This window comes from Trichoderma ghanense, assembly GCF_004382785.1.
Source record: "Trichoderma ghanense strain CCMA-1212 chromosome Unknown scaffold_11, whole genome shotgun sequence".
In the NCBI taxonomy this organism is placed as follows: Eukaryota; Fungi; Ascomycota; class Sordariomycetes; order Hypocreales; family Hypocreaceae; genus Trichoderma; species Trichoderma ghanense.
In genome coordinates this window covers 802,527-818,959 of record NW_027395674.1, presented here as the reverse complement: position 1 = coordinate 818,959, position 16,433 = coordinate 802,527, and the positions used below count along the sequence as shown (strand labels likewise).

At 56.0% G+C, this 16,433-nt stretch overlaps 7 protein-coding genes across 7 annotated transcripts; 4 read left to right on the top strand and 3 right to left on the bottom strand.

The window, feature by feature from the left end:
* Positions 1-348: 348 nt before the first annotated feature.
* On the top strand, positions 349-865 carry CCMA1212_008279 (uncharacterized protein; the record flags this gene model as incomplete). The annotated part of the gene is made up of 3 exons (XM_073705420.1): positions 349-454; positions 523-633; positions 699-865. 3 exons carry the CDS (start codon positions 349-351, stop codon positions 863-865), a joined length of 384 nt encoding a protein of 127 aa, XP_073556197.1.
* A 387-nt stretch (positions 866-1,252) lies between these two features.
* On the bottom strand, positions 1,253-2,404 carry CCMA1212_008278 (Altered inheritance of mitochondria protein 18; the record flags this gene model as incomplete). The annotated part of the gene is made up of 1 exon (XM_073705419.1): positions 1,253-2,404. One exon carries the CDS (start codon positions 2,402-2,404, stop codon positions 1,253-1,255), a length of 1,152 nt encoding a protein of 383 aa, XP_073556198.1.
* Positions 2,405-3,646: 1,242 nt separating this feature from the next.
* Positions 3,647-4,528, top strand: CCMA1212_008277 (uncharacterized protein; the record flags this gene model as incomplete). Its single annotated transcript, XM_073705418.1, has 2 exons — positions 3,647-3,815; positions 3,890-4,528. The coding sequence occupies exons 1-2, from the start codon at positions 3,747-3,749 to the stop codon at positions 4,526-4,528; spliced, it is 708 nt and encodes a 235-aa protein (XP_073556193.1). The 5' UTR covers positions 3,647-3,746.
* Positions 4,529-5,326: 798 nt separating this feature from the next.
* On the bottom strand, positions 5,327-5,569 carry CCMA1212_008276 (uncharacterized protein; the record flags this gene model as incomplete). The annotated part of the gene is made up of 1 exon (XM_073705417.1): positions 5,327-5,569. One exon carries the CDS (start codon positions 5,567-5,569, stop codon positions 5,327-5,329), a length of 243 nt encoding a protein of 80 aa, XP_073556194.1.
* Positions 5,570-5,918: 349 nt separating this feature from the next.
* Positions 5,919-8,378, top strand: CCMA1212_008275 (Alpha-galactosidase 2; the record flags this gene model as incomplete). Its single annotated transcript, XM_073705416.1, has 4 exons — positions 5,919-5,924; positions 5,979-6,102; positions 6,158-6,767; positions 6,833-8,378. 4 exons carry the CDS (start codon positions 5,919-5,921, stop codon positions 8,376-8,378), a joined length of 2,286 nt encoding a protein of 761 aa, XP_073556195.1.
* Positions 8,379-10,594: 2,216 nt separating this feature from the next.
* CCMA1212_008274 (SCF E3 ubiquitin ligase complex F-box protein grrA) lies at positions 10,595-13,052 on the top strand (the record flags this gene model as incomplete). The annotated part of the gene is made up of 3 exons (XM_073705415.1): positions 10,595-11,320; positions 11,419-12,141; positions 12,180-13,052. The coding sequence occupies 3 exons, from the start codon at positions 10,595-10,597 to the stop codon at positions 13,050-13,052; spliced, it is 2,322 nt and encodes a 773-aa protein (XP_073556196.1).
* A 1,562-nt stretch (positions 13,053-14,614) lies between these two features.
* CCMA1212_008273 (Ammonium transporter 1) lies at positions 14,615-16,295 on the bottom strand (the record flags this gene model as incomplete). Its single annotated transcript, XM_073705414.1, has 4 exons — positions 14,615-14,989; positions 15,034-15,715; positions 15,819-16,135; positions 16,197-16,295. 4 exons carry the CDS (start codon positions 16,293-16,295, stop codon positions 14,615-14,617), a joined length of 1,473 nt encoding a protein of 490 aa, XP_073556189.1.
* Between the last annotated feature and the right edge of the window lie 138 nt (positions 16,296-16,433).

The window sequence follows — 16,433 nt, the reverse complement described above, 5'->3', positions numbered from 1 at the left end:
TCCTTGATTCCATCTTGACAAATAGTAAAGCCTCCACACAACGCCGCCAAATGCATCCATGCCATCATCTTCTTCGCCCTCCCGCTTGCTGACTGATCCATGCTGATGCCAGTGGCTGCTCTCTTTTTTTTTCCGCACTTCGTCATTTTGCCCACCAGTGGTCCAATCTCCCGCTAAAGAGAAGTGCCCGCATTAACGATCATAATCCCCAACATCATAGTCCAGGGCTGCCGATTACAAAAAGTTGCATCTACTATTACATAGCGCATCTATTGGATACCTTATATATTGCTCGAATTCCCCCCTCCACATAGAGTCCTCTCATCCAAGCACTACAACTTCACATCCATGAACTTTATCCGATCCTTCTTCACATCCGCCGTCAAACTCAGCCCCGAAGCAAGAATGGCCAACGTCAAGGAAGTCCAGCGCATCATTGACAACAACAATGTTGGTGCGTAACCGCCGCTCTTCTCTCACAACCCACACTCAAACATACATTCAAACCACCGTACTAACCAGCTCGCCACACAGTCGTCTTCTCCAAAACCTGGTGCCCCTACTGCAAAGCCACCAAGCAGACCCTCAACGACCTCAAAGCCCAATACGAAGTCGTCGAGCTAGACAACCGAAGTTCGTCTCCTCCTTTCCCCCCTCCCTCTATATCTCTTAGCAAACATGGCTAACCAAGTCCGCAGACGACGGCGACGACCTGCAAGACGCCCTCCTCGAAATCAGCGGCCAGCGCTCCGTCCCCAACATCTTCTTCGGCAAGAAGCACATCGGCGGAAACTCGGACCTTCAGGAGCTCCTCAAGAGCGGCCAGCTCAAGGCGCGGCTCGAGGAGGTTGGTGCATTTGCGTAAGCGCTCTTCGACCGAAACCAATAGAATTAGACGGGGAGGAGTGAACAGAAACGAGGAATGAAAGAACCATGTGGCTGATGGGTTTGCTATGTGCGGGTTCGATAGAAGAGAGGGACAGTCGAAGATATAGATGGGGCTTTTGCGCGATATGAAAGATGCGCTTGGCAGTGGGTTGGCGTTTGATGAACGCTCGAATAGAGATGTTATTTTGAGAAGAGTTTCAATATCAATATGCTAAGAGCAGATGTGGCAACCTAATCTCAACGGACTTTGTTGAGTTGACTTGTTTTGTTCAATCAGCATGCGGCCACCTCTTCTGCAGCTGGTAATGTACAGGATATATTTACATGATCGCATGCTGCCTCCATGTTAAGAGACCACGACCGTCTATATGACCTGCGTCGCAACTGTTCCCACCGGCCTCTCCACAAACTCCATGACGCCCTCAATGATGCTCTCCCGCGCCGGCTCCGAGGCCACCTTGGTGCCGGCCAGGTAGTTGAGCCACAGCAGCCGCGACAGCCTCTCGTCCTCCACCTTGCCCAGTAGCTCCATCCTAGAGTCCTTGCCTCGGCCCGAGTTGAACATGACGGTCAGCGCGCCCTTTCCGTCGCGGCACAACAGCAGCTCCTGCTTCTTCGGCACGGAGCCGCGGTTGAAGAGCGCCTTGAACTCCTTCATGGCGGCGCCAAAAGACTCGTCATTGTACGCCTGGTTGCGCTGCGACCGCGCGGCAATGGCCCGGACGAAGCCGTCGCGCAGGTGGTGGAAGTCGGTGTCGCGCACGGGAACAATGCGCAGCACGCTGCGGCAGTCGGATTCCCTCAGCAGCGCATCCCACGTCTCCTCGCCCTCGGTCGCATCCCTGAGGGCCTTGCGCAGGGCGTCCTTTTCAGACGGAATCAGCGTCGTGGCGGTCGGGTTGATCTTCTTGACCAGGTACTGCTGCAGCTTGGCAATGTCCTGCGTCGCCACGTAAAAGCCCACCATGTACACCTGGATGCCGATAAACGTCACCGTCCGCACGCCCAAGCCCACAAGCGTGTAGTCGTTGCCTTGCTTGTCCGAGATGGTCGCGGCGATCGAGGTGTCCCCTTCTGCAGACGGCAGCTTGACTTCGATATTCCTCGGGAACGCAGGGACCACGCTATTACCCGTAGGCACAATGACCCGCCCCTCCTCGTCGTGTACCACAATCTTCCTCTTCTCCCCTGCCTCGGTCTTGAATGTCTCTTTGGGAATGGGCGGCGCGTCGCATTTCACGGCCGCCTTGCCCTTTTGCTTCTCAGCCTGCTCCGCCAGAGCCTTTTTCAGCTTCCACGCCGTGTAGATGAACGAGATGAGGCCGGCCGTGGCGCCCGCGGCGAGGAATATGGTGCGATGGCGCTCGTAGTCGCGGCGCTGCGAGTTGAGCTTGTTGATGTCCAGGTCCTGGGAGACGCGCGAGGAGCCTTTGCCGGAGAAGAGGCTTCGGCGGAGGCACTGCTGGCAGCGGGGGGAGGACCGGAGCACCGGCCGGAGGTTTGCTGGACGGAGCATGACGGATGTCTATGATTGATGAAAAGAAAGAAATTGAGATTCAATCACCTCATTTGGCCATGCGATGGGCAGAATGAGGGCCGTACAGCTACTCTGAGGGAACTGTAAGTGGCATGATGGTGATGGTGTTTGACGAGTCGAGGACTGGAATAAGTGCCCCACGTGATGTGACATCATTTGGATCAGTTATATCGAGGCTACCCTGGAGCGCATCCAGCAGATTGGATATGCTGATGGACGTTCAAATTGGCGTTTAATCTGCCTGATTAAAGTCAATACCTGTTTGATTTGAAAATCCGTAGTAGCCGTGAAGAAGGTAATCTGCGATGGACGCGGACCTTGAGCTCGTTGTAGTGCGTCGTCGTTCGGAAAGGGCCCATCTTACACCAGCTCGAATAATGTTATCATGCTTGCATGTTACTTGGGCAGTTCCAATAATGAGCCAAAGCCTGTTTATAAGGCTAATAGACAGACTGCCCATTGGATTATGGACAACCCTGTTGAATGTGGATGTCTGAACTCGTTGGTGAGTCGATCGCTCGTTACTAGGTAGGCTTGTGCCCAGGTCAATTGGGTACATGTAGTCGACATTGAATCTGGGCCTTGCAATGAGAGATTGTTCACCCGCATGCTTTTGTAGCCCATAGAGAATACTGCTCGTCAAAGTGACTGACTCTACTGTCTAATTTCTGCCATCAGAACGTGACCAGTTCATTGGCTTCTTACCACACACCTCCTTACGCCTGTAGCAGTGTGAGGCACTCCAACACAGCCGCCAATGAGCGAGATGCACGATGCATGAACCACATCGCACCCGCATCACGCTTCTACCCCGATTGTCATTTGCTCGCTCGCCACAGAAAATCTCTCATTTCATCTAAATCTAAGAAATACCAGCTTCACCCAACAACATCATGACCATCTCAGAATTTCTGTCGATTAGAGCCACCAACAGACATTGCCCGGGTTTCGCTGGTTCTCACGGCCCGGGCCGCATCTCTTATCGATAAGACAACCACTTTACGGGCTAGGTCATCTCTGCACGCTGATTGGCCGCCTGTTCTACCGCCAATTGCCTCCGCCAAAATTATTTCCCCAGCAAATGCACGACATGGCTTTTACATGCTTTCCAATGCGCTCACCTTCTCGCTCCTTGCCATCTTTTCCTCTCGCCTGCAAGTCCAGGCTTGACCTCTGTGCTGGTTCTCCATCTCTTGCCAGGCAGGTATAATCCCATATTGATTTTTCCTTTTCCCTGGGCGAGAGGTCGGTCGCATGGGATATCCACTCCTTTTCTGTTTGTTTGCTTGCTTCTCCGCATTCGTCAGTCGTTTAGTTTGCAATGTCCACTCTGCTCCCTGGGCTTCACATCAGCAGAAAGATACCCTGGAATGAGCCCGTGGAAACAGTCGTGAGTCATGTTGTCTTTCGCATCTCCGTAGTGTATCCTTGGTTCATCTGCTAACCCATGACTCGTCCTGATAGCAATTCCGATTTCGTTCCCGCCACATCACAGCCATCGGCCAGGCAGCCGACAACTACCATCCCAACGTCCGCCGCTTAAAGATCCAGCCGACACTCCTCGACCAAGTCATCAAAGCCATTCTCTACCTGTTCCCCAAATTCGCGCAAGCCTACCTGCGGCGATGGTTCCCCGAGTGGTACCTCCCGTCAGCCATCGTTCTCAAGTCTCAGAAGCCCGACTGGGAAGAGGAATTCGACAACGAGCTGGCGAACTATCGAAGCTTGCAGTCGCTCCAGGGGACCGTCATCCCGCGCCACTTTGGCGTCGTGCAGTTTGACGGCGTGCGAAGCCAGCTCATGGCCGACGTCGGCGGGGTGTGCATCCCGTACACGACGGAGACGGCTGAAGAAGCCTATGCCCACATTCACAAGCTTCTGCACGAGTCTCTTACGGCGCTTGCTTTGAGGGGCTTTGTGCAGGACGACGTGAAGCTCGACAACTTCCACGTTGTGGGCAACAGAGTCGTGGTGGTGGATTTGGAGCGTGTGGAGAGGGGCAGGAGCCCCGACGAGATGTCCAAGTTTGTCGAGTCGAGCGTACAGATTCTGATGCAGCAGTATCGGAATTACTTGGAGAACCTGAGAGCGAGATACCCTTGATGCCTGTTATACGACGACAAAAAAAAAGATGCATATAGAGAGTGGCGTTTGTTTCTTCACAACGCGAGCTGATGAGACATGATGACATATTGGCGATTTACTACATACATATACACATATATATCCGCAGAGTAACGACTTCTCGCGGCTGCATTCGCTTTTTCTGATATCTTTCTGGGTTTGATTGTGAGGCCGTCCTCTTATTTGATATAAACGATGTGCTGGATGAATGGGCGCATCATGGAGGCCATATAGGTACCTTAGATTGCCCATTACTTGACAGTCAGGATATCCATCAGCAGGTATTGCCAATTGACCAGCCTTGGGATAGTCATTACGGTTATATCTACTACCTACAACGACCTTGTGATATAACGCAAACGCCTTGTCATGTCGTTGTACGTTGCTTACAAAGGTCATGTTTCCGTGATGGGAGTGACTCACTCCGTGGAACCTCTACTAAATGGCATCGATGAGAGCGTCTTTCAATGACAAGCAGAAAGGAACGGTATGAAACATTTCACTGAAGACTTGTACAAATTTGTTCCATAACATTGGGAGGCAATCTGCGGATACAACGCGTCAAGTCTTCAAATTGTGTTGAAGGCCGACCTCGCAGCAACCAATTCTAGCAAGGCAATCCCTGCAACTGCCTGCCACCCCGCAAGCCAACCTGGTCAACTCACCTTCAACAAAACAGCCGTTAATTCTGCATCTCCAACTCCGTCAAAGAACCTGCAGCAATCAACCGATCTTCACGACACCTTCCCGACGGGTAATTACTCGGATTCTCCCAGATCAACAGGCCTTAGCATCAGCACTTGCAAAACCTTGCCGACTGTCGATCGCCGCCCAGACGGAGGTCACATCGGCCTCCAATTTATGGAGAAGCGGCATGCAGTCTTCGTAGGCTTCGTCCGAAGACGCTCCCCCGCATCTGTCCCGCTTGCTTCCAATGACCTCATGCGCAAGGGCTGGGGACCGGAGCGAGACCCCGGAGGAGCTGGAGACGACGGCATTGGTGCGCAAAAGGGGAGACATGGAGTCGATGCTTCTTGGCTTGACTTGATGTGGAGGAAATAAGCACAAAAGTAGGCATTTGAAGAAGCTTGAAGAGGGTCGGGGCTATACTGTACAACTATGGCTCGAGTTACGCGCTGCCGGGTGGGACGTTCTTTCCCGGCACTCCGCTGAGTGGCTGGAGATGCCTGCCCGTGAGTGGCATCCCCGATCCGAGTGTGACAAGCACGAACACGAGAGGAACGGGTGGGAGGAGCCCAAGCAGAGATCCATCGTGCCATTGACCGACTCGAAGGGAAGGAGAGCTGCGGATCAGTAACCGGGGGACTGGGACGGATCTCAGGCGGGTGTGACGCGGGACGAGTATAAGATGGCCGTGCCTGGCGCTCCCCCCTCTGCGTGCGAAGATCCAAGGCGGTGACCTTTGCAGCACAGTCGGCCCTGGACTCTGGGGTGGTCAATCGTCACGATGCTCGGCGCTCCCTCTCCTAGAAGGCTGGCGGACGTCCTCGCCGTGACTGCGGGACTGGTGGCCTCTGTTAGGGCAGCAAGTCGTAAGTCCCATCATCTGCAGTTGTTCTCGGCTCAGACACTAACACCTTTGGACAGCCATCTCCGTGTCTGGCAAGTCGTTTGCTCTCAACGGAGACAACGTCTCGTACCGCTTCCACGTCGACGACGAGTCCAAGGACCTCATCGGCGACCACTTTGGCGGCCCTGCCACGGAAGACGGCGTCTTCCCCCCCATCATCGGCCCCATCCAGGGCTGGGTCGACCTCATCGGCCGGCAGCGGCGCGAGTTCCCCGACCTGGGTCGCGGCGACTTTCGCACGCCCGCGGTGCACATCCGGCAGTCGGCGGGCTACACGGTCAGCGACTTCCAGTACAAGTCCCACCGCGTCGTCGAGGGCAAGCCGGCACTGCGCGGCCTGCCGTCGACGTTTGGCGATGCCGGAGATGTGTCGACGCTGGTTGTGCACATGTATGATAACTACAGCTCCGTGGCGGCCGACCTGACGTACTCCATCTTCCCCAAGTACGATGCCATTGTGCGCAGCGTCAACATCACAAATATGGGCAAGGGCAATATCACCATTGAGAAGCTCGCCAGCCTGAGTGTCGATCTGCCGTACGAGGACTTTGACATGCTGGAGCTTAGGGGTGACTGGGCTCGCGAGGGAAAGCGGCTGCGTCGCAAGGTGGACTACGGCTCTCAGGGGTAAGACGTGGCTGGTATGGATATTGATGGTAGATTGTGTTCACTGACATTTGGCTTGCCTGTAGTTTCGGGAGCACGACTGGCTACTCCTCCCATCTCCACAACCCCTTCTTCTCGCTCATCACGCCTACGACCACCGAATCCCAGGGCGAAGCGTGGGGCTTCTCTCTCGTGTATACCGGTTCCTTCTCTGTCGAGGTCGAAAAGGGTTCGCAGGGCCTCACGCGTGCCGCCATTGGTGTCAACCCCTATCAACTGTCGTGGCCATTGGGACCTGGCGAGACCTTCTCCAGCCCCGAGGCAGTTGCCGTCTTCTCCAACACGGGCGTTGGAGGAATGTCACGAAAGTTCCACAACCTGTACCGCAAGCATCTGATCAAGAGCAAATTCGCGACGCAGATGCACCCCGTCCTGCTCAACAGCTGGGAGGGCCTCGGCTTCAACTACAACGACACCACCATTCTGCATCTGGCGCAGGAGTCTGCCGACCTCGGCATCAAGCTGTTTGTCCTGGACGATGGCTGGTTTGGCGTCGAGCATCCTCGCGTCAGTGACAACGCTGGCTTGGGCGACTGGGAGGCGAATCCCAAGAGATTTCCCCAGGGCCTGCCAGACTTCATCAGCGACGTGACGAAGCTCAAGGTGGCCAACTCGTCTGATCATCTGCAGTTTGGCCTCTGGTTCGAGCCGGAAATGGTCAACCCCAACTCAACCCTGTACCAGGAGCATCCCGACTGGGCGATTCACGCCGGGTCGTACCCTCGCACTTTGACGAGAAACCAGCTGGTGCTCAACGTTGCTCTCCCCGAGGTGCAGGACTTTATTATTGATTCACTGTCCAACATCCTCAGCAAGGCCAGCATTTCGTACGTCAAGTGGGACAATAACCGCGGCATCCACGAGGCCCCTTACCCCGGGCTCGACTACGCCTACATGCTGGGCCTGTACCGCGTCTTTGACACGCTGTCGTCCAAGTTCCCCGATGTTCGCTGGGAGGGGTGCGCGTCTGGCGGCGGCCGGTTCGATCCCGGCGTGCTGCAGTACTTTCCTCACATCTGGACGTCTGACGACACGGATGCCGTGGAGCGCATCGCGATCCAGTTTGGCACGTCGCTCGTGTATCCGCCGTCGGCCATGGGCGCCCACGTCTCCGCCGTGCCCAACGGCCAGACGCAGCGCACGACGTCGATTGCCTTCCGCGCGCACGTCGCCATGATGGGGGGCTCGTTCGGCTTCGAGCTCAACCCGGCGGAGATGCCGGCCGACGACAAGGCGCAGATCCCGGGCATCATTGCGCTGGCGGAAAGGGTGAACCCCATTGTGGTCAAGGGCGACATGTGGCGGCTGAGCCTGCCGGACGAGTCCAACTGGCCGGCGGCGCTCTTCATCTCGCAGGACGGCAGCCAGGCGGTGCTCTTCTACTTCCAGATCAGGGCCAACATCAACAACGCGTGGCCGGTGCTGCGGCTGCAGGGGCTGGACGCCTCGGCCAAGTACAAGATTGACGGCAACCAGACGTTTTCGGGGGCGACGCTGATGAATATCGGGTTGCAGTACCAGTTTAATGGGGACTATGACAGCAAGGTGGTGTTTTTGGAGAAGCAGAAGTGAGCCGTGTCTCCCATGGCCGTGACCTAAGTAAGTACATGCATGACCTCCAGGCATTGCTTGATGCATCTTTTTCAGTAGCACTTGGAGTAGCTTAGCTTCAGTAGTAATAAACAGCAGGCGTTCTGACTGTATTATACTCGAGTGAGGTCATTCATTGTTGGAGTTGACAAGAGTTCATTATGCGGCAAGGTAAGGCACTGATGTAAGGGCTTGAATTCGGGCAGCGATGGAAGCATGTGATGATGGGTACAGGGGTCCATGTACCTTTGGACCAACAAGATCAGGCTCTGTTACGATAATTACCTTACGGATTTCTGACATGATGCCCCGAATCATGCGCATCAAAAGAAGAGACGATACCTTCTGTCTCACCGGCATCATTACATGTACGCTGGTTGGTGAATGAATGTTCGGTGAGAAGATGGACAAGAGGCTGTAGAAGAGATCATGTGCCCAATGTGAATGTGCTGCTCTGGCTGTAACTTGTAGGTACTTGGACTACTAACCTTAGGTTTGCACATGCGTAAATTGGAAGTGTGATTGGGATCATGCTGCATGCAGTGGCTTTTTTTTTGCGACAGATGCGTGCGTCACGTGCGGTGATTTACAGAGTTGCAGGGACTACTTAGGTAGTAGGTAAGTACCAAGGTACCTTATAGGTAGGTAGAAAAAGAGAGCCTTGGAAGAACAAGAGGCAGAGCCAGACTTGGAAAGGTGCCGCCAGTGATAAGGCGGCAGCGCGGCTAGAATCTCATCACCTCTCCTTGAGCAAGGAACGCGGAAAAGGAGGGGAAGAGAGAGTGAGAAAGGGCAAGTGAAGTGAGGGGAAAGCTGTGATTGATGCTATCCCGTCCGGGCTGTACATAGTCTGTTGCCGTTTGGTCCTAGCACTGCTACCTTGCTTTATAGGAGTCGCTGTGGCGTTGAGCAGAGTACTGGATTGCTTGGAAGCCATGTCTCGCCCTTTTTGTTTGCTACGGGATCCTCAGTCGATGTAAATCCAGCTTGCAAGCATCCACTCTCGAAGCGGTTGAGCTTGTGCGCCTCCAAGTCAGGTTTTGGTAGTAATGGAGTGGTTCCAGCGCTGCTCCAGCGGCTAGTGGCGCCTGCTAGCGCCCAGTTCCAGCGCCCTCCAGCGCCTGCAGGACACCCGCGACGGTGCTAGCCTTGGGCTGCCGTCTGCTCCGCTTCCAGCCTGCGGCTGACCACTGACCACTGCCAGGCCATCGCCAGCCTCGACAAACATGCCCTCAACTCCGTAACCCTACAAACCATCCATCTGCCGCCTCTGGACCAGCACCCACGCAAGACCTGCAGGACCCCCTTCCAGCATCCAGGCCTATTATTTCCCGCCCCGGTCCGGCTTCACTCCAGTTTGCCAGTCCTGTCTGCGCCTCTGCTCAGTTCTCCTCCTGTTTCTGTCCCGCGCCAGCTCCAGCTCCAGCTTCGGCCCTCTCTCTGTGTCTGCCGCCGCCACCACCTGTGTACATACCTGGTATCCGGCATCCCTCTGTATCTACACACAAGCACCAGCCCGCACAGACACAGGACACAGACTCGGACAGACTAGACGGCCTCCCAAGTCCTCCTGCGACGGAACACGGCCCTCGAGCGGAAATCCCAGACCGACGTCATCCAGCCTCCCCCCCCTTCCGATCCGATCACAAACCAGCTCGCTGGCCTCGCCCTGCTGATTTCCGCCCGCTGAGACATCCAGGCGCACGCCTCCCAGTCGGTGTGCCCTGCCGCCTGTCTCTCGTGCCCAAGGAGAGCCGACAGCCGCCCGCGAAAAAAGGCCTCTGACGAACGGGACAGGACAAGACAACCAGCCCGTTCTCCCACTCGCAGGCCCCCTTTCGAAGGGTTCCTCATTTCCACCGTCTGCCCGCTCCGTCTTCCAGACTTCTTCCTAAGCGATACTCAGCCCGGCAGTCCTTGCGTGTTCCGCCGTCGTTTTGTTTTCTCCGTCGTTTTGTTTCTGTTTCGGCCTGTTTTGTCGTTGATAAAACAAGAAAACGAGAACCGCCCGGATCGACCCCCGATTGACTAGCCTCGAGCTGCTGCTCCCAACAACCCGACGAGCCCATCCACGACCGCCATCCGCCTGAGCGCACGAGGCTCTTCGTCCCTTGCCGCCGGTCCCTCGCTCGCACAATCTTCGCACTGAGCCTGACAAGCAGCGGCCCTCTGCCCGCCCAAAGCCCGAACACAACGCCATGGCCGCAATGCCCTCTGGCGCTGGCAGCTCAGGCCGAGAGGACTCCCGGTCCTCCTCATCGACAAACTCCCCTGCGCCGGCCGATAACGAAGAGTCCGACTTCTTCTTGGGTGCCAACGACTCCCAGTCCTCGCTCGGCGTCCCCAACTTCTCAGACATGCAGGTCGTCGACGACGCCTGCTGGCCGCCCGTCAACCGGCTGCCCAACGAGATCCTCATCGGCGTCTTCTCCAAGCTGAGCTCGACGGCCGATCTGTACCACTGCATGCTCGTGTCCAAGCGGTGGGCTAGGAACGCTGTCGATTTGCTGTGGCACCGGCCGGCCTGCTCCAACTGGAAGAACCACCACAGCATCTGCCAGACGCTCGGCCTCGAGCACCCCTACTTCCAGTACCGCGACTTCATCAAGCGCCTCAACCTCGCCGCCCTCGCCGACAAGGTCAACGATGGGAGCGTCATGCCCCTCGCCGTCTGCTCCAGGGTCGAGCGCCTGACGCTGACCAACTGCCGCGGCCTGACCGACACGGGCCTGATTGCCCTCGTCGAGAACAGCTCGTCCCTGCTGGCCCTGGACATTTCCAATGACAAGCACATCACCGAGCGCTCCATCAACGCCATAGCCAAGCACTGCAAGCGCCTGCAGGGCCTCAACATCTCGGGCTGCGAGAACATTTCCAACGAGAGCATGCTCACCCTGGCCCAGAACTGCAGATATATCAAGAGGGTGAGTCGAGCCTTTTAGCTTGGTTGAACGAAGCCGTCCTCCTGCAACCCATGCTCTATCCTCAATGCCACGTCAGCTAACAACGTCTTTTCCCGCAGCTCAAACTCAACGAATGCATCCAGCTGCGCGACAACGCCGTCCTTGCTTTTGCCGAGCACTGCCCCAACATCCTCGAAATCGACCTCCATCAGTGCGTCCAGATCGGAAACGGCCCCATCACGTCTCTCCTGGCCAAGGGTAACAGCCTTCGCGAGCTCAGGCTGGCCAACTGCGAGCTGATCGACGACGACGCCTTCCTCTCCCTGCCGCCGACCCAAGTCTACGAGCACCTGCGGATCCTCGACTTGACGTCCTGCAGCCGGCTCACAGACGCTGCCGTGGCCAAGATTATCGATGCCGCGCCCCGTCTGCGGAACCTGCTCCTCTCCAAGTGCCGCAACATCACGGATGCCGCCATCCACTCCATCGCCAAGCTTGGCAAGAACCTGCACTATGTCCACCTCGGCCACTGCGGCCAGATCACCGACGAGGGCGTCATCCGCCTGGTGCGGAGCTGCAACCGCATCCGCTACATTGACCTGGGATGCTGCACGCTCCTCACCGATGTGTCCGTCCGATGCCTCGCCACCCTGCCCAAGCTGAAGCGTATAGGATTGGTCAAGTGCAGTAGCATTACCGACGAGTCCGTCTTTGCGCTTGCCGAGGCGGCATATCGTCCGCGGGTGAGGAGGGACGCCAACGGAATGTTCCTGGGCGGCGAGTACTTTGCTCCCAGCCTGGAGCGTGTCCATCTCAGCTACTGTATCAACCTAACTCTCAAGGTATGGACGATTCAATTCTCTAAACTGTCAAAGACAAGCTAACAAGACGCCAGAGCATCATGAGGCTCCTCAACTCGTGCCCTCGTCTCACCCATCTCAGCTTGACTGGCGTGGCGGCGTTTCAACGGGACGAGTTCCAGCCCTTTTGCAGGCAAGCGCCGGCTGGTGAGTTCTGCTACCAATCCATTTCGTCCTTGGCCGACGTACTAATCGAAGCAGAGTTTACGCAGCATCAGCGGGACGTCTTCTGCGTCTTCTCCGGGAACATGGTGTCCAAGTTCCGCGACTACCTGAACACGGCGCCGCAGTTCGAAAGCATCCGAGACAGCTTCTTTTCACGGCATGCTACCCGTCTGAGGTCCACGGTCATCCGTCGATCCAGCGGACTGCCTCCCATCCAGACGACCGAGGGCGAGGCTTTCGACGACGACATGGCCTTTGACGATAACGACTTTGAGGGCCTGGACGCCAGCGAAATGGTCGTCGATGCCCAGCCCCAGAATCTGCCCTTCCACGTGCAGGTTCCGCCAGCTCCCACGCAGCCCAGCAACCAGGGTCCGCCGCCACCGCCTCCGCTGGAGCCGCCCATTATCAACTCGTCGACCAACTTCCTCTCCAGCATGCTCAACCAGCCGTTTCAGCCTGCGGCGAACGCTTCGGCAGATCTTCTTGACGGATCTGACATAGCCGTCCGGTCATTCCCGCAGTACGCTGTTCCCCTGAGCACGGCCACGATATCCAATCATCACGGCCATGGTTTCCCGCATGCTAGCGTTGCCGGCTTGTCACAACCCTCCGTCTCTGGGCAGGGCAGTCCGGCAGCCGCCGGCCCTTCGACAGGTGCCAGCACGGTGACGATTCATCAGCCGCCGAGCACGACGCCGGACCAGCAGCAAAGCGATACCAATTGAAGCGTTTGAAGCATTCTCTGTACATGGGCTTGCAATAGGCAGTGTCCAACATTTCATTGATTGACAGGCATACCGGATAGATGGAAGATGGGATGGTGCGGAAGGGGCCTCTTAATGAAGCGAGGCGCTCACCCTCCGGCTCCCCGGGTCAAAATGCGTATCTATTCGCGACAACTTCTGCTTTACGATGCATGGGAAATAGTGTTCTATATATTTATTACAGCGCAGCCAAGGAGTTTGCATCGGCGTGCATGGCATAGGTTTTACTGGGACAAGACTGGGCACGGTTCGGCATTTCACCCAAGGCACCACGCGCCTTTGGGCGGAAGGCATCGAGATTGAAAGGTAATCGCGATGCTGGTTTCGAGGGCTGCAGCCGCTTTGTGACAGCTGGCGGTCTGTGTGCTTCTGGAGACAACCGTAGGGATGGCTCGATGCGGGAAGACGACTGGGCGGGATTCTGTTTTCAACTGTTTCTTTCTCGTTCTATTCTTTGCGAGATTGTTTTTGGAAGGTGTGACACTGACACCGACTGGGCTGGGCTGTACGAGAAGAGCACGTTGATGCTGTAGTTCGTCGGCGATTGAAGCTGTGGGAAGTGTCAAGTCAAGTGTCTAGTATGAGAGAAAAAGGATGTCGTTTTAAATATACGTCATGTTACCTAAGTACTGTCTCTTATGCTATCAGATAGGGGGCAATTGTAGAGTGGCTGTCTTTATTGTTTCCTCTTTTCTCATCCGATGGGAGGTGAATGAGGTAGGTAGGTATACGCATAAAGGTTGACAAAGAGACATTACATGGCACTTTACATGGCAGTGGCGATGGCTTGAGCAAGCTGTGAAGTGAGGGGCTTTCGGGTAGGAAATAGTTCGCTTTCTTTGGTTACAGGACGGGTTTTGAAAAGGGATGATGGGCGTAGATGGACTAAGGGGTTAGTTGTTGGGTTTAGGCTACTGCTTGGTTAGGTAGGTAGAGTAGCTGGGAGAGGCGATGGGAGGGACTAGGTTAGGATTGCGTTTGCTCTGATATGCGTAGGTGTTTGGTGATTGATTTGGTGTGTTTGATTACGGGGACTGCGAATGGTGTGGGTTGAGTGCTGTGAGGTGTTGTGGGGTGTTGTGAGGTGTTGTGAGGTGTTGCGAGGTGTTATAAGATGCTGAGGTGTTTGATACGTTGTGACCTGATAACGAGATGTCGAGTCTGAATGAGTTGTGAGAAGTGAGTTTGAGTTGTGAAGAAGAAGAAGGGGGAGGAGAGGGTGAGGTTGGATATAAGAGGATTGGATACTGATATTTGACTATTGTTGGTCTCTACAAGTCCAAGATATGTATGTATTTATAGCATAAATGTATGCAACATTGCGTCGAATTATATGACTTATTCTAATAGATGGTATCACTAAACGAAACACTCCATCCAACCGATACACCAGTAACAGTAAATAACCCCATTATATACTCCCAGTCAATCAACACCCCTACATCTCTCCATTTTTTTTTAAACACCCAAAGCAGGATAAAAAAAAAAAAAGGACAAGACAGACACCCCCAGAAACACTGCATCTAAACAGGCATCTTCTCCGCAGAATGCTTCTCCGCCGTGGAACTGCTACTGCTCATCACGGCCGGCGTCGACGAAAGCGGCACCCCGTCGGTGACGTGCCTCGTCAGCTCGACGTAGTCGTACGCGAACTCGCCGAGCTGGCAGTCGTCGACGCCGACGTCCTCGTCCTCGGCGCTCACGCGCAGGGACAGGCCCGGAACGAGGTTCATGAGGAAGAGGATGATGCAGGAGAGGGTGAAGGACCAGCCGAAGGCGGCGCAGATGCCGGCGAGCTGGTTGCCGAGTTGGACCCAGTGGTGCTGGATCCAGCCGATCTTGGGGACGGTGCTGCCGTCGAGGGAGGCGATGGAGGAGCTGCATTTGACACATGTTAGCTTGGTGATTCGTTGACGGTTAAAAGACTGTAAGGACGGGAGACTTGCGTTCCAAAGATGCCAGTCATGATGTTGCCTGCCATGCCGCCGATGCCGTGGACGGCAAAAATGTCGAGCGCGTCGTCGACGCCGATGAGGAACTTGAGCTTGGTGGCAAAGTTGCAGCAGGTGGCGCCCACGATGCCAATGATGAGGCCTCCCCACGGCGTGACATAACCGGACGCGGGCGTGATGGCGACGAGGCCGGAGATGGCGCCGGAGCAGAAGCCAATGGTACTCCATTTCCTCTCGAGCCGGTAGTCGAGCAGGATCCATGTGACGCCGCCAACGGACGCGGCGAGGTTAGTCACGAAGCAGGCCATGACGGCGCGGATGTTCATGCCGAGCGCCGACCCGCCGTTGAAGCCGAACCAGCCGACCCAGAGGAAGACGGTGCCGACGACGACGTTGGTGACGCTGTGCGGGCGGTACGGCAGCCCGTTGTTCTTGCTGTAGCCGGTGCGCTTGCCGAGCATGATGCTGTAGGCGAGGGCGCAGGTGCCCGAGGCGATGTGGACGGGGCCGCCGCCGGCGAAGTCGTACGAGGGGAGGTTGAAGAGCCAGCCGTTGCTGTTCCAGGTCCAGTAGGCGATGGGGTCGTAGACGACGGTGGACCAGATGAACATGAAGACGATGGCGGGCAGCATGCGGCCGCGGTCGGCGACGGCGCCGATGGCCAGGGCGGGACTGTTGGTTGGCGTAAGTCAGTATGAGATGATGATGATGCTGAGGGTGATTGGGGAGATGAGATGAGATGAGATATGTTGTTGGAGAGAGAGAGAGAACGCACGTAATGGCGGCAAACATGCCCTGGTACAGGCAAAACAGGATATCGGGAATGTTGGACGAGCCGTTGGGCTGGGCCAGCGTCTTCATCAGGCCAAACTGCGTCAGGTCGCCCAGAAAGGCGTTGCCGGTCCGCGAAAAGGTCAGCGAGTAGCCCCAGAAGAACCACTGGAAGCTGATGACGCCGACGGATATCATGGATAGCAGGATGAGCGACAGGGCCGACTTGCGGCGCGCCAGGCCGCTGTAGAAGAAGCCCACGCCGGGGATCATGAGCAGGACGAGGGCGGCGCTGACGGTGATCCAGGCCATGTTGCCGGTCTGTGTGATACGCATTGTTAGGGGATTGTTACTCCTGTTTGAGGGGTCGAGGAAGACGTACGTCGTAAAAGATGTTGAGGTCGCTGACTCCGGTCGAGTGGCCAGAGTCAGCCTTGCCTGTGGTGCCATTGTAGGCAACGACGCCCGGTGGTGTCGACATGGTGCTTCTCTTGTTCCTCCTTTCCTTTATCCCAGTACCGTTCTTCCTATCGGATGGCCCTTGGTGTTTCGATCGTGTGATCCTGCTCTTCGAGTCGACGGCAAGCTGAAGAGTAATCCCAGGTGAGAATCAAGAGGT